General features: G+C 39.2%; 1 protein-coding gene across 3 annotated transcripts in view; it reads left to right on the top strand.

Annotated features, from left to right (window-relative positions):
* Nucleotides 1–15,820, top strand: part of phkb (phosphorylase kinase, beta) — a 72,748-nt gene that overhangs the window by 10,160 nt on the left and 46,768 nt on the right. For all 3 annotated transcript variants that reach the window (XM_058628934.1, XM_058628935.1, XM_058628936.1), the window contains 6 exons: nt 1,690–1,828; nt 4,956–5,055; nt 7,295–7,402; nt 8,120–8,200; nt 11,059–11,174; nt 12,796–12,859. In XM_058628934.1, coding sequence (XP_058484917.1) covers nt 1,690–1,828; nt 4,956–5,055; nt 7,295–7,402; nt 8,120–8,200; nt 11,059–11,174; nt 12,796–12,859 — 608 coding nt within the window. The remainder of the gene's footprint in view (nt 1–1,689; nt 1,829–4,955; nt 5,056–7,294; nt 7,403–8,119; nt 8,201–11,058; nt 11,175–12,795; nt 12,860–15,820) is intronic.

The raw sequence follows: 15,820 nt of genomic DNA, 5'->3' as shown, positions 1-15,820 counted from the left end.
CAGTTTTTAAAAGATTTAAACTAAATCCCCTCCAACGAAAGTGTGTTTTGTCATAACATTTTAGTATTTTATATGACATATCATGAGTGATATAAAAAGTCAAGTATCTCCACCTTGGAATTGCAGTGACAGTTTTAAAGAAAGATTCAGACAGGCAGACTCTGTCAAATCAAAAATCCCATCGACCTGTCTTATACCTGTCATTGTTTTTTTGTGTGCGTGTCATTTCACGAAGCATAATTGGTGAAGCCAGGTGTAGAAGATGATCGATATTTTGCTCGCTATGTTGTTGTAAAATGCAGATATGTCAGGAGTAGTGATCAGAAATGATATGGATATATCTAGGTGCAGGTGAGCTGCTGAAAGGTGGGTGGATAGAGTTGCAGAAGTGAGGCATATTCACAGATTTGCAGTTGCATCTGTCTGTCCTCCCACTGCGCTCCGAGTCTGCTCTGACTCAACAAAAACTGCAGTTACAGACGTGGTGTTTGTATAAGTGGATTTTACATAACCAGGTGACTCCAACGAACCGTCTCACTTGGATGAATCGAAATGCGCTGAAACACTTTCACTCATTGGGAACGAGGAATGTCTGCTCTGAAGCGATGTGTCAGGTGTAACTTTTCTTTGGCTTTTTAATTATTATTTCCACTTTGCTGCTGATCCGTACACAGCATGCCATTCGCTGTATTAAAACTATTTTAAAGCTATGTAAGAAATGACTTTTAGAGGGATGTTAGGGTCAGCTAGACAACACTACTGGAGCTGGAATGTGTCTTCTTATTTTCTTCCCCTCCTCAAGTTTCCCGAACTGAGAATAAGTAGAATAATTCATCTCTCTCCACTGAGATGGCCTGTTTGACAAATGGAAATGTCTCTGTCTGCTGCCTTACCCTTCATGGGAGTCACAGTTAAGTGTGGATGAGGTGGTAACTCATCTGTCCTTGTCAGTGTTGTGTAACACACTGACAAGGACAGAATCCGAATCTTGTCAACTTGTGCACAACAAACGTAATATACTGAAGCTGAACAATGGCATCATGAATATCTATGTGATACCTTTCCAGGAATTATTACTTATATTTGTATTTATTTAATTGTTCTCTTCACTTATCGCAGCCACGTTCAATTTCCAAGCCACTGTTGGCACTTTGCTCTGTTTGACACACTCCATCTGTTACCGCAGTACAAAACACAAACTGAACGAGCTCTGCCCCGAGAGGTTTTAGTACATGAACCTTTGCTGACTTTGATCGCTTAAGAAAAGTTGTAGCATTTTCATGCTTCTGCACCAGTGGCAGCTGTAACTGATTACAATGTATTTCCAGGGTTGTTTGTTTGTTTATTCATCCCACTTCCCACTCTTATGAATGTAATATCTTGGGAATGCTGTAAGGCCGTGATTCCCAAGGTATGAACTTGAACATCTGTCACCGGATTAATTGACCCCTTACATTCACACTGGTACTGCGTGGGAGCATGGAAGTGTCAACTGCATGAATACTGGTAATAGAGATATTTTAGAGCCACTTATATAGTTTTCTAAGACACATGGATGATGGAACAGTGCTGACTGGCTTGTGCTACAGGTATTTCCTTCACTGGAGTTCATGTGGGGGTTATTTCCATTTTCTGAAGAACTGTTGAGTCACAACGTCTGCTTTCCTCTCTTTGTCTGTCTCTTTCTAGTCAAGACGACCATTCTGAACTACCAGAGTCCCACCACAGGCCTTTTCCCTGTCAAAACGTGCTCAACATGCAAAGAGGCCAAGGTCCGGGACTCCCTGTACTGCGCTGCTGGTGCCTGGGCTCTCGCTATAGCCTACCGGTTAGTGAATGACATGCACACATTACATTTGTTTACAACTTTGTGACATGATACATAGTGATGTTAAGTGTCTCCCACAGCACGTCAAACTGACAGCCAGCCTGTCAAATACAATTGTATTTGCCCCACAAGATACTGGCCCTTTTCCAATATACAGTTCTAGCATGACTCAGCTCGGCTCGACTGCTGTTTTGGTTTGTTTTTCCATTAGTGATAGTACCAGGTACCTGGTGCTTTTTTTAGTACCTGCTCTGGTGAGTTTCCAAGCGAGCGGAGCCGTCACTGGAAGAGTCATGAGCACGACGTTCGACAAAGGAATCAAACCGAACAATGCCGAACAGTAGATCAGTTAAAAAGACTTAAAAATCCTGGAAAAACGCATTTATCTCTAACATTTACCAAGGAACTTTCTGAAATCTCAATATTTAACAGATGCGTCTGGTGTATTTAGTTATGCAGGAAGTTCTGAACTAATCTTTTTAATTAACTGATTCTCATGATTCAGTACACCGAAAACAACCGCTTTGCCCATCACTAGTTTGTGTTTTTGTATAAAACAACGTCACAGCAGTTTCATTTACCTTTCCGTAAAAGAAACAAACAAATTAAACGTGGACTTTGAAAATAAAGAGCTTTTGTGAGTACTCCAACCTTGAAACAGTCGGCTATGGTTGATATTTGGCCCTTCTTTTCCATGGATAAATCAATTAATCAAACATAAATTCTTCTAATAACCAGCAAACTTATTTTTATTATCCTAGCAGTTTCAGGAACATAATATTATTTAACAAAGCTGAGACTAAATCTACATGCCCTCAACAAAAAGCTTTGAGGGGAAGGCTAATCCCTGTTTGGTGAATTAACTCTTATCTTGAGCGGTTTTCAGACATGAGCTCTGGAAAATGCCTGGCAATTGTCAGGGCATTTTTCAGAGTTTGCTGTTCACTTGTGGAGAATGTAGCAAGAGATAGGTTTGGTCCGTTTGGTGCGCGAGCAGGAGGCAGGACAATCACTTCTTTTTAAATTTGCATAGACTTTGTATTCTCACAATAGGCCCACTCAGACATATTACTTAAATTTGACCAGGCGACTGGCAGGAAAGGTTCCAGAAAAGGATCAAAGCTTTGCAGTCTCAAATACGGCACATAAAAAGACTGAAAAGCGGCTTTGGTGTGTTGTGGAGTTAGTAAACACAATTAGTCCGCAGCTTTTTGCTTTTTGTGGACAGTTGCTTGATAATATCTTGCCGATATGATATTTCCATAACTTTGTGTGCACTTGAATATAAATGAAAAATGAACTTGTTTGCAAAGGAGAGGTGGCATTTACCTTATAAGATAAGATCTGGCTGATAAAGTCATTGTAATATAACTAAATATTCTGCATCAGAGATTCAAATATTTACCAGATTTACATATATACACATATATGTATGTGTGTATATACACACATATATATATATATATATATATATATGTGTATATATATATATATATATATATATATATATATGTATATGTCTCTGTATATATATATATATATATATATACAGATACATATATATGTACTTATACATATATGTATATCTACACATATATATGAAGGCTGGAATGTTTTCAAGCAAATGAGACATAAAATTAACACAAAAAATTAATGATTGTTTCACAGTGTTCGGTACCTAATCCCTGTATCTTGAACGTTTTGGTTTTCTAATCTTCCGTCTGCCTCAGTGATCTTTTTAAAGACATCTTGATTAGTCAAGGAAAACACTTGGGACCTCTTAAACAACTGCCCTTGCTCATGATGCCAGTGTTCCTCAGTGACTAGTGGGGAAAAAATAAAGAATTTCCACAAAGTATGTTTATAAGAGGACGGAGAAATGAACGGATGAGTGGATGGGGTAAAATACAGAGAGAGAGGGGCTAAAGGAGAAGATATAAAGGAGTTGAAGGGTAAGGTGGGGAGAAGGAGAAATCAAGCAAATGAAGGGAAAAGAGAGGGAAGAAGTGAGATTAAGGGGGAAGACAAGGGTAAAAATAGAGTGTACTGCAGTGATGTGACCAGCGGCAGATCCCCGTCATCAGTCATGGCTGCCTGCTATTAGAATTGTCACTTGGATTTAATTAAGATTATTCTCATCTGACAGGCTTGGCTAGTGCCTTTACTTACTTCCCAACCAGCTACTGTATACATTTGAGTGTGTGTGAGACTGAGTCAGGGTCTGGACTGGCAGGTGGATTTGCCTCAAACTTGTTTTCCAACTTGACATAATACATTTAATCCACCACCATGTCCAGAAACATTGAATTCTTATTTCTGTATCACATTGTATGTGTTATATTTCTATCAATGGAGGTTGGTCAGTTGTTTGACCTTTTGTGACACACACTATATTTTTCTGATTAATTGCAATTAAATTAATCGAGCTGGTTATTTTACTGCAACCTCTGGTCCCCTCGTGCATATTACAAAATTAAACACTGTAATGTGGGACACATAATGATGAAACGCCGCCTGCCTGACATCACTTTTGATGTGGTGGGTCACATCAGTACGACAGTGTGATTAATACTCTGTGTACCACTGAAAATCAAGCAGGTTTCATTTCTGTGGCTTGGCTTAAATCTTTCTTTGTAAAGACATTATCAGGATGAGATGTATGTCTATTTCAGTTATTGACTTCTAAGCGATATTTTATCAGGATATAGTACCAAGTAATTTATAGTGGCCATTTGTAGTTGATTGTGATATTTTTTTGTTAGAAATAGTTTTTATGCATGTGAAATTGGACAAAATTCACAATGATTTTTGTCCTTATCTGATAAGAACCTGAGAAGGTTCTCAGGCTGTAGCTGTGATTAAAAAATATCCCTTGCCAAGAGAAATAGGACCATGTGTTTACATGATGTGTGATCTTGTAGACGCCGTCCCCCCAATTGCTGGTCACTCATGTGATGTAAATTCACATATAGTATGAACTGCAGTTTGTTTAATCCTCTTACCACTGATTCCCTTTTTTTCACTTTCTAAGGATATGTAAAAATCACCATGTCTGTAACCCAGAGAACCAATGAGAGTCAATGTCATCCTTCCCTCATATGTTCTGCCTCTTTTCCTGCTGGTGCAGACGCATCGATGACGACATGGGCCGAACCCATGAATTGGAGCATTCTGCCATCAAGTGCATGAGAGGAATCCTCTACTGCTACATGCGACAGGCTGATAAGGTGAGTTTTGAGCCAGCCTCCCCGCAGTTTGCATAAAAGCACCCGGCACTTACATGGCGTATGAAAGATCAAAGTTGTAATCCGGTGCCACTATTCATCAAGGCCTTTCAGAGCAGGAGCCCTGGACACATCTGGTTCCTCTTTTATATCATAACGGATGACAATGGGAGGCGGTCGCTTTAGTCCTAAAGGTTTGATAATCAGCAATCTGTTAATTGCCAAGGACCTTTATTCTGAATGGAGGACATTTCAACAATGTCTGCAGAAAAAATAAACGCATGCTTATGCATGAGTAGGCTGTGAATAGAAAGTGGCAGGACAATAATGTGCTTCAAGCAGGTCCAGATGTGTCCGTAAAGTTTCTTTATTCTCCATGTCTTTCAGTAGCACTGCTTATATGCGCACGTATACGGACTGCCCTTCTCTTTCATCTGTCTTCGACCTTGACGACCTAATTTACACAAGAGCTTTCCTGTGTCGTAATTACAAAGCTGCGTTTACACACTTAATTACACAGAGCAGCTTTGTTACAACCCCGTCTCCAACACTTACAGAGAACATGGTATTTTTAATAGGGATGTGACACCGGGCCACTGCGGAGCAAAAAATATCCTGGAGCCAGTACAGCATCTGGCCATCGCTGCAATATAGTATGGTGTATAAGGAACTACGGTACTATTTTTGGAGATTTATTGATTTTTCAGAAAATTAAAAATTATTTTATATCAAAATAACGACATTGGGAGTTGGTGGGGTTACACCAACTATGCTTCAGAAGAAGAAAGACATTTCTCAGACAGTGGTACACTGTGACATGATTGAAGTAGATTACATTTGCTTTAAATGTCATGAGGATGTGATGTTTATTTATGTGTCTTTACTATTTATAACAAACAATGTGTATTTTAAACCCAGGAGATTGTGTCAGATTGTTGAGAATTGGTGGAAGTAGTGTGTAAATAAAATGTATTATTATAAATGAATTAATTCATTTGTTTGCTTACTTTTGTTTATGGATTATTAATATTACACAATTGCTGTCCATAAATATATAGATTTTTCTTTAGTTTCCTCCACTGTAACAGGAAACAGCTTGAAAATTGGTTAGGAATATTGTGTAGGACATGGATATAAAAATAAATGCATGGAGTCAAACTTGGACAGTAACCTATGGAGCACCAAGCATTCTCACTGATTTGAAGCATTACCTATTGTTAGATGCTGAAGGAAGTAGCTCTCTCTCTCCTGCCTCACACACACACACACACACACACACACACACACACACACACACACACACAATTGGCCGCTGTGGGATGGCAGGAAGTGGAGCAGTTTCAGTATAAGTGGAACAGAGGGTCTTAACTATGACCTACTAGGAATGAAAAAATAGAAAGCGAAAAGGTGAGCAGAGACAGTGTGCCAGTTGGAAGAAAAAGAGGAAAACTAAAGGGTCTAAGAAAATGGAGCAAGACACGGAGAGCAATAAAAAAGCAAAGAGTTGAATGATCGAAAGTATGGGGAGTAGGGAGGGTGATGTAGGGAGGGAGAGAAAGAATAATGGAGACAGCGATGGGGGACTCGATGATGGAGAGAGCACTGTAGAGAGGTGGTGGAAGAAGAGAAACAAACGAGGTAAAAATGGGACAAAGGGCCAATTATTTATAACTTTACGGGGCTGGTGGCCTAGCTGTGAATGGGTGTGTAGTCGAGTCCTTACAGCAAACACACAAACCCACCAATGAACCACAGCACACAAAAACAGCCGACAATGTGTTATTACATTCATATTAGTCAGAGTTTGGTTGTTGGGTTGTGCAGTATTTAACCCAAGGTTATTGTTCATAAGTTGGACATTTTGTCAATAGTCCTGTTTTTTAATGTGAGGGACAACATATTAATTCCCTATTTTAGGTATGAACTGCTCGATTTTGTTGTGTTTTTGCAGCGAAAATATATTTACGTTTGACTGAATTTAAAACACTGAGAGTTGCAGTGGCTTCTCAAACAGAAGAGCTACTGAATGACGTTCAAACACCAAAGGAAGCTGAAGCATCCGTGAAAGGAACTGCTAATGTGAAGGCTTCACCAAGGGTGCATATTCAAGCCTGTCTTCTTAGTTCCTTTTTCTGTTCGTGTGGATGTTTGTTACCGTCTCTCTCTTTCTTCCTTTACTCGCCGTTTGCCCTTGACCCTTCACTTTCATCACGTCCCCTCTTTGTTGGTGTCTCTCTACCAGGTGGAGCAGTTTAAACAGGACCCCAGCCCCTCTAAGTGTCTGCACTCGGTGTTTAATGTCGACACCGGTGACGAGGTTCACACCTACAGTGACTACCACCACCTGCAGGTCAGCCATTGAGCAGATAAGTGCATCCACTCCTCACTGAAATAATTGATTAGTATTGCAACCAAAATCTTACATAATTCAGTTATCATGAAAAATGAATATGGATTAATAAGGATGATCAGCCTCAACATTAAAATATCCAGCTGGAGATTATGTGCAAAGGTTATTTATTTATTTATTGTTTAATCGATGTAACAAGTTCACTAGCTGTGGTCATGAAATGATCTATGAGACGTAAACCTTGCTAAAATTGAGCAAACAGGACAAATAAATGAGTGTATGTTGGAAAGTGGTTGATGTGCATGTAAATTGGCGCTCACAACTTATTGTTCTGTCAATGTGTGAACAGAGGCCCTTTTGTTGAGTAATGTTTAGATGTTGAATTCCCAATTAATGGACAGATCATCTCAGTAAAGCCACACAGTTACTTGCCGGAGACGAAGAAAGACACAAAAAAATCATCCAAGCTCTAAATGTTAAGCATTTATTCCATATTCATTTACTTCTTGGCTTATATTCCTTTTAAAGCAACTTTGCAGGCACGTAAATTGCATTATTGATGACACTGCTAATGGCTAATATACAGCTCACATGGCAGCTCCTACACAATGTAGGAAATCAAAGACAGTTGTATTGTTGGAAATATCACACATGTTTCTTTGTTTCTTTAATGGTATCTCATCCACTCTCTCGTTTTTCCCTCTTTCACTGCTGCAGATCGATGCTGTTTCCCTCTTTTTGCTGTACCTAGTGGAGATGATCTGCTCTGGCCTGCAGATCATTTACAACACTGATGAGGTAAACAAGACTTTTTAAATGACTGCCAAAGTAATCGATTCTAGACACAAGGGATTTTTACCTGACCTGTTTATTTGTGTCATGTTTTCCGGCTCCATCTTCACGCAGCATTTATCTGAGGTGTAATCACTGACATTACATTTTAGGTCATTTCGGTCTTATTTTCTCTGGTCAGTTGGGAGTATTTTCAGGATGTATGGTATAATTGTGGCTATAGGAACAACAGTGTGTTTGTAAACCACGTTCATGCGGCTTGTGTGACTATTGCATAGGTTGTGGTTGGGTGACTGTGTTCATTCCCTCATTTTTCATACCTGCTAAATATCAGCATTTGCAACCATTACTGTCAATTTCAAGTGGCACCTAACAGGTCTGCTTAAATGGTCATTAAGCCTGCCCCACACTGGAGGAGTTTCACTGTGGGAGATCAGGACTGAAATCTGGAAAAAAATGTTTTATCCTTTAGCGTGTTGCGGGCTATAAATGGTCAAGTTTAAGACTCATTTCTACTCATTGTTTTTTTCGGCTTGCCGTTTGTGTTTCAGCACCGTCAATTTTAAACATTTATATAATGCATCACATTGCTGAGGCAATTATAAATAGTCCATGTGTGTATATATATATATATATATATATATATATATACATATATATATTTTATGGATATTTTATCACCTTAAAGACATTGAAGACCCACTAAATTTCACAGATATAAGATGAAATGGTGCTCTTCTCTGATCCAACTTGCTGCTATGAAGTAAAATAAACCAGTGTGATACATGTCCACTTATATAAATCAGAGATGCCCTGTGAACTTTCAACGTGGTAACATTGCAATAACTTAATTGTGACGCTTAAATGTTCTCCTGGGAATCAAACTGTTAACACCTTATTGGCAGCACACACGTGTTCACTTTCACAAAAGCGTCTACAGTGTGAATGGTCTCTTCTCCATTTTGATGCGTCCATCTGCTGTCAATTTTTAATCTTCTTTATGTTCCGCTCTTAATAATCCCACCAAGGCGATGCAGCTGTTGAGTTTACGCACTATGCTGTTTATTGTTTATAGGCCTTCAGAAACTCATTCGTTCTGTCAAGTTTTTATTTGTCGGCTTATTCACAGATTTACTGAACTGCCACAGAGTGGTCAAGTTACATGTGTGTTTGCTGGAAGGGGCTAAAAAATTGAGGACATGACCAACATGGCACTAATCAATTTTGGAGCATACAGTCTTCACTCTGTTTGCACAGCCCACTCACCAGTGACATCTCATTTTCCTCTATTTCTCACTCCTCGTGTCAACTACATTGACATGAGCAGCACATTCTTCCTTTTTTTTTGCGTTCTTTAATGAGGGCAGTCCTGTTGTGTAGCCACCTCAATTTGCATGTTTAAATTATACTTATAAGCTAATGTAAATTAAAAGAAGCAGTCTGAAGCCAGCACACAGGCACCTACACACACCTACACACACACACATGCACACAGAGCCCATCAATCTTTGAATGAACAAACGTCAGTTTCACCAAACCAAAGGACTTGTGATTTGTTTTTGGAACGCTCTTTGAAATGCATTTCATCCTAACTAATCGCATGATTACAGTATAATGTATTAGTTTGCTCTGAGCTGCCACTGCTTGTGAAGGTGTTTACTTGACTGAGCTGGAAGCTGCATTGCAGCATTTTCCTCCATGAGGTGGTTAAGAAAAGGCTGCCGCATGTCCTCTGAGAAGATGCACTATCGACCTCTCCTCAGATGCCATTTTTACTTTCATTCAGCATGAAATTAAGCCTCTAATTAGCTTGTGTTCCTCTTCATCTGTGTTGTAGTTGTTGATTTTGTTGTTGTTTTTTTACGTAATACAGGTGTATGCAGTCAGAAGAACATAGCTCTGCAAAATGTACCCATGAGTTGCAAACGCCCCCTCCAAAAAGCGGTGCTGTCAGGGACAATGGTCTAGCAGCAGCTAGACAGAGAGGCTCGTTTGGCTGGCGGGCAGTAACATTCATTAAGATACCATTAAGATACTAAAAAGTCCCCCTCGTTAATCATGTCGCTCATAAAACCCCAAATAAGAGACTCGACACACACCTTTTTTTCCCTCTTCCCTCTCTCCCTGCCCTCCTTCACAGACTGGCCTATTTACGTCCTCACACAGGTTCTATCTGCCTCTCTTCATCGCTCTCTTTCGCTCTCTCATCTCTCACTTTCCTTACCATGCTTTGTCATTTTAGATTATATCTCCCATCAGTCAGGGCACACACACACACACACACACACTGCTACCTTCATGTCTTATTAGTGATTCAATGCCTTTAACACATTTCATGATTCGCCCCCTTTTTTTAAAAATGTGTTTATTGCTTTTCTGTCTCATCTCTCTCAAATGAAGTGTTTTAAATATGAGAATCGCCTCAACTTTGCTAATTGCACCATAAACATTCTGACCTTTTATTAAGGCGATGAAATCAAGGGCACTGTTGATGAGTTCTTAGAAACTGTTGCTATAAATGGAAGGAAGTTGTGATAAGTGTCCAATTGTTCGCTTGTCATGGGAGATTGACAAGGTAATGAAACTACAGCCTGATCTACTGCCACAGTTTGCGTGGCTGCAGGGCAAGTTTGAGCGCTGATGAAGAAGTGGCTGTCACACTCACCTTTTTAATGAGCACGAGGGTCACACACCTCGACCCTGTTCCATATTTAAGGTCACCCATTATGCAAGTACAGTGTGTAGGAGAGACTCTACGTATTAATATGCCGCGTCTCCGATGATGTATTCATTCAGATTGTATAGCAGTCATCCCTGATGGCCATGTCTTCCTGTGCTTGATCCTCTGTGTCCTCTGTGTGCAGGTTTCATTCATCCAGAACCTGGTGTTCTGCGTGGAGAGGGCCTACAGGGTGCCTGACTACGGTATCTGGGAGCGAGGCAGCAAGTACAACAATGGCAGCACTGAGCTGCATTGCAGGTCAGTGTATAATCTCAGCAACACTTGTATGCAGTGGAAGTGTCAGCTGAGACACTTCTACGGTGGCCCTGAAGTGCAAATCACCACCACACATCGGAAAACACGACAACATTAACTTCAACTGCTGATTTATTTAATTGTTTTGCAGCACAGCTTTAAATGTAGCTTTAAAATAAATAAAGATGCTGGAAATAAGATGTGTAAACGCTTAAATTAAGCAGTCATCTCTCCTCAGGCAGGGGTGTGTTCTTTTTTTCTTTTTTTTTCTTTTTTCTGCGTTTTGAGTGTTTGTCCATATCAAATCAAATGAATCCTTTAAATTGCGTTTGCATCATGTTTATCATCCTACTCAGTCAAACAGCTCAACTGGAGCAGTTTTATTTAAAGTAGCGTGTCTAATCTCATAAGCATAATTTTACTACAGATGTTAAAATGGGATGTGCTCATATTTTCACGGAACATTTCTTGATTATATTCTTTTTTTATTTCACACACTGACATTCATTTGAAGTCTTATTAGACTTGTAATAATTCTCTGTAGGTTCATCGCAATACTTGGTCACATGGTCATAGCTATCATAGAATCCATTGTTATTATACTATTACTATAAATACTATACTAATACTATATTATACTATTACTATACTATAAACTATTAACAGCTTGTGCTGAATTACCACAAACCAGCTGGAGTGCTGGACATTTGGGGAAGCCATTAAATGAACCTGCCCAGGACTGAGATATAACGGCAGTACTGTATGTGAAGACATTTACTGAAAGACGAGCAGAATATTGTTTTGCAGTCTACAATATGCGCTCACACACTAACCCGTCCACAGCAACACTTTCATCATGTGAATCTTTATCTCCACCTGTCAGTTGAAACTGTTGCATCACGATGCTGCTTTGCTTGTTTCCCGTCAGTTCACCAAAAAAAGAAACTACTGTTTCCCCATCGGGCATCATTGCTTTCTCCATCTCCGTGTGAGGTGTTGACAGCCTGGCTGACCGCTACTGCTACTACAGTGCGTCTTCATACGAAGCTAGTTTTAGCAGAGCTCTTGTCGAGGCTGAATCAGCCAGCCGTCATCTTTTATTTTTAAGAACTGATTCAAACTCCTCTAATTGAATTGAATTCATTTTGTAATGTCAGCAGCTTTACTGCCAGTCACCGCCAAGTTTCCTGCAGTTTATTATTTTTTCTCCTCCTCCTTCCTTTTCTCTTCTCGGGAAATGTTGGCAGGATAGAAAGGGAAACAAAATGACAGTGAAATTGATTCACATTTAGTCGGCCTTGCAGTCTGAGTAGCCAGCCAGTGTGAAATTCAGTTTTTTTTCCTTATCAACAGTAGACCACAATCTCAGGATACTTTCGCTTTATTTAATCCTGATTTAATCCACATTTAGCTGTTTCACATTCAAGGGTGACTGTTATTGCGTTTTTGTTATTTTTGGCCTCTGACACCTAAAAAAAAAAAGTCCATCTTCTTATCGCCATCACAACACAACAATTGTTGTCAATCCCATGTAATACAAAATATTCTTTTTCATCTGATCTGACCCATTGTGCATTAGTGTTCCATTGTTGTGTATAATTCTCATCATTCCTTATCTCCGCAGCTCCGTGGGTCTGGCTAAAGCTGCTCTGGAGGCCATCAATGGGTTCAACCTCTTTGGAAACCAGGTATTTGATTAATGTTCCCTACTCCTCATACTTGTTCTCCTGTCGCTTGTCCAATCATGTCACACAACTTCTGTATAGATAGATTTCTTAGTTTCTTATTTTTTATCTATAAAAGCGACGTTGTAGCCCCACATAGCAGCGAAATATGCTCGTATGTGAAGTTCCTTCAGTAGTTGAATTAGTAGAAATGCAGGGTTGTTTGAAGAAAGCGACACCATCAAACAAACAAAGAGACATCATCAGCATAATCAGTACTACTGGCATCGATGCTGTGACTGTGTCCAAGAGAAATGATTGACTGTCAGTTGAGTCATCCAGCAAGGTTTAGTTTGGCTCAGCAGATTCTTTGTGTTTCTGCAGACTCCAGACTTCTGTTTTAACTTTGTTTTATCTCCGTCTGATTTGTTACGTCCATTAGTGGATGATGTGTTTATTTGTCTTTCTTTTTGGTGAGAAATAAAACGGCAACATCTACTAATGGTTTGGAAAATAAACCCTTCACTACTATTGTCTTTTCCTCTTCTTTTCTCCAGTCATCTAATGCATGAGAGAATGGCTGTGTATTAAAGCCACTGTCACTGTTGGTGGTTCTCTTCTGATCAGCTGCAAAGTGAGGGCTTTAACCATGGAAATTCTGTCACTGAGCTCAGCTTTTTGCAAAAACCTTTCTGTATAGGTGGCGTCTTTAGGATCCATGCAATGTGTGTGTGGTTCATGCAGTGTTTTTTTTCCCCCTCTATAGGAACGGAAGAACTGCATTCAAGTGCTTAGAAATAACTTCAATCTTGATTTCCCAGCAGACCGTCATCTCACCCACTCACCGAGCCTACACCTCTAACTGGAACATGTAGATCGTCGTGTACTTTGCGATCCCATTTTACACCAGTTATGTAGAATATGTGTATGTGTGTATCCTTGACATTCAGTCTTCAGTTTGGTAAAGTTTAGATTTTTCCACTATCCCCTGGAGTCACACAAGAGATACAAAGAATGGCAGCTTTGCGGCATGACAAGTTGAAGTGGGTGGATAGAATTATTCTTGCCAAGTGGTGCATCTTTCAACTCTTCAAACTGGTCATTAAATGTTGCACTCAAATCTGAACAGGTTCTACAGTACGTTCTGTGTGGGTAATGTCACCTAAAAAGCAGGGATGCAATGGACCACACATGCACACACACATTTTCTTTTCTTTGAACTGAATGTGTTCCTTTTAATATTCTTTCAGTCTTTGAAATGAATAAGTATATTCTACACTCTCTCAACCTTTATTAGTCCTAAAAGCAATAAAAGCAACAACAATGATGGCTTTTTATAGAATCCATGATGTCAGTCTGTAAGTGACTCATATAATAATAGAGTCACATTTGCAAAAAAAATAGAGCATCAAGGGCTATGTTCAATGAATAGGTGGCTGGGTAAATCAAGGTCTATGGGAAGGACTAAATTAATAAAACAAAATCACAGATTTTCTTTTTTAACACAGCACATAATATAATATAGTTTTCTAATCCTGCCATGGTTTCTATTGCATAACCTCTATTATACAGTACTGTGCAAATATCTCAGGACAGCATTAGCTTTGTTGTTTTTAAGTCTGTCAAATTCTGTGATCATTGTCCTTTAGATTGGAATGATGTGACTGAAAGTTGGTCTTGTATATTAGCAAACTGTCTTTTTACAGCAGATTTGTCAACATGAAATAAGAAAAACACAAGTTTTACCAATAACAAGTGTAAGGAGAGGTCATACTAAATACTCAACAGTGTGACCTGTAGAATTTTTGAATTATTGAATTATTAATACTGAATTATTTTTTATATTTTCTGGATATGTTTCAATAAGGTGAGAAAAAATATGTTTATTTATTTTGCCTAATTTCAAGTAAATCAAAGTCCATACATGTGCATCTAAAACACATCATCAGCAGTTTACTATAAAAGCTGTATTTCATTCACTCACAGCTCTCTGTCTGTGTGAAACTGTAATGGGATTATCCACAGAAAAGACAGCTTTATTTTTTTTTATTAAGATGAAATGTTCAAAGAAAATGTTACCCCTTGGAATGAGGCCACAGTTTACAGAGCGTGGAAGCAAGGTAAAAGCTCTCATCGTATCTGACATAGTGAGTTTTCTTACACTGTGTTGCACTAACTCCACAAAATGTTTCTCCGAGAAGGTCATTTCCCTGACATGTCACACAGCTGCCTACACTGATGGCAAGCAAAATCCACTGCATTATGCAAACGACTATGGGAAAGCTTGCTGATTTGACTAAAAGTCTTGACTGGACCTGTTTTCTGGGTAAAAAAAAATAAAAAATACTCTGACTGTGTTCATACATAATGCATCTGACTTACATTAGAAAATCCTTAGCTACTTGCAAGAATCTGTCAGGTGGTTTTCGGTTGGCACCACTAATAGAAATGGTTGATCTTTATAGAAACCAGAACAGGTTTGACCATTTGCTTCACAGAGCGCACACATGAAGTGGCCCTTGTCATTCCGCTAAAGGCCGCTTTTTTACCAGCAGCACTTTGTTTTTTCGGACATGCTGACTTTGTCAAGTGACGGCACTTTTGATTCACTCTCATTCAAAAACTCCCACACTGTACTTACGAATATGGACCAGTTTTGTCAGTGTGTTTTGATGGTGCGGAGGTGTGATAGGGTTTTAACGTGGCCTTTGAAGGAGCCGTTTGTGATTTTTGCTCACGTTGCCAAAGATAGCATTGCTCTGTTATCTGCCAATCTAGCAGAAACATTGTAATTCAGCCTCAAATGTGCATTATAATGTGCAACATTAAGAAGACTCTTGTTTTTCCCTTTTTTTTTGGACTTATTTGCCTTTTATGAAATCACTGTCTTGAATAATTAGTGCCCAGATGGCGCTTTGTAACCACTAATCTGATAAAAACATCAAAGCTCCTGAAGTGACCATTGCCATACATCAGGAAAGAAAC

This window comes from Solea solea, chromosome 5 (genome assembly GCF_958295425.1).
Source record: "Solea solea chromosome 5, fSolSol10.1, whole genome shotgun sequence".
In the NCBI taxonomy this organism is placed as follows: Eukaryota; Metazoa; Chordata; class Actinopteri; order Pleuronectiformes; family Soleidae; genus Solea; species Solea solea.
The sequence above is the reverse complement of the archived record's forward strand: the minus strand, read 5'-3'. Positions and strand labels throughout refer to the sequence as shown.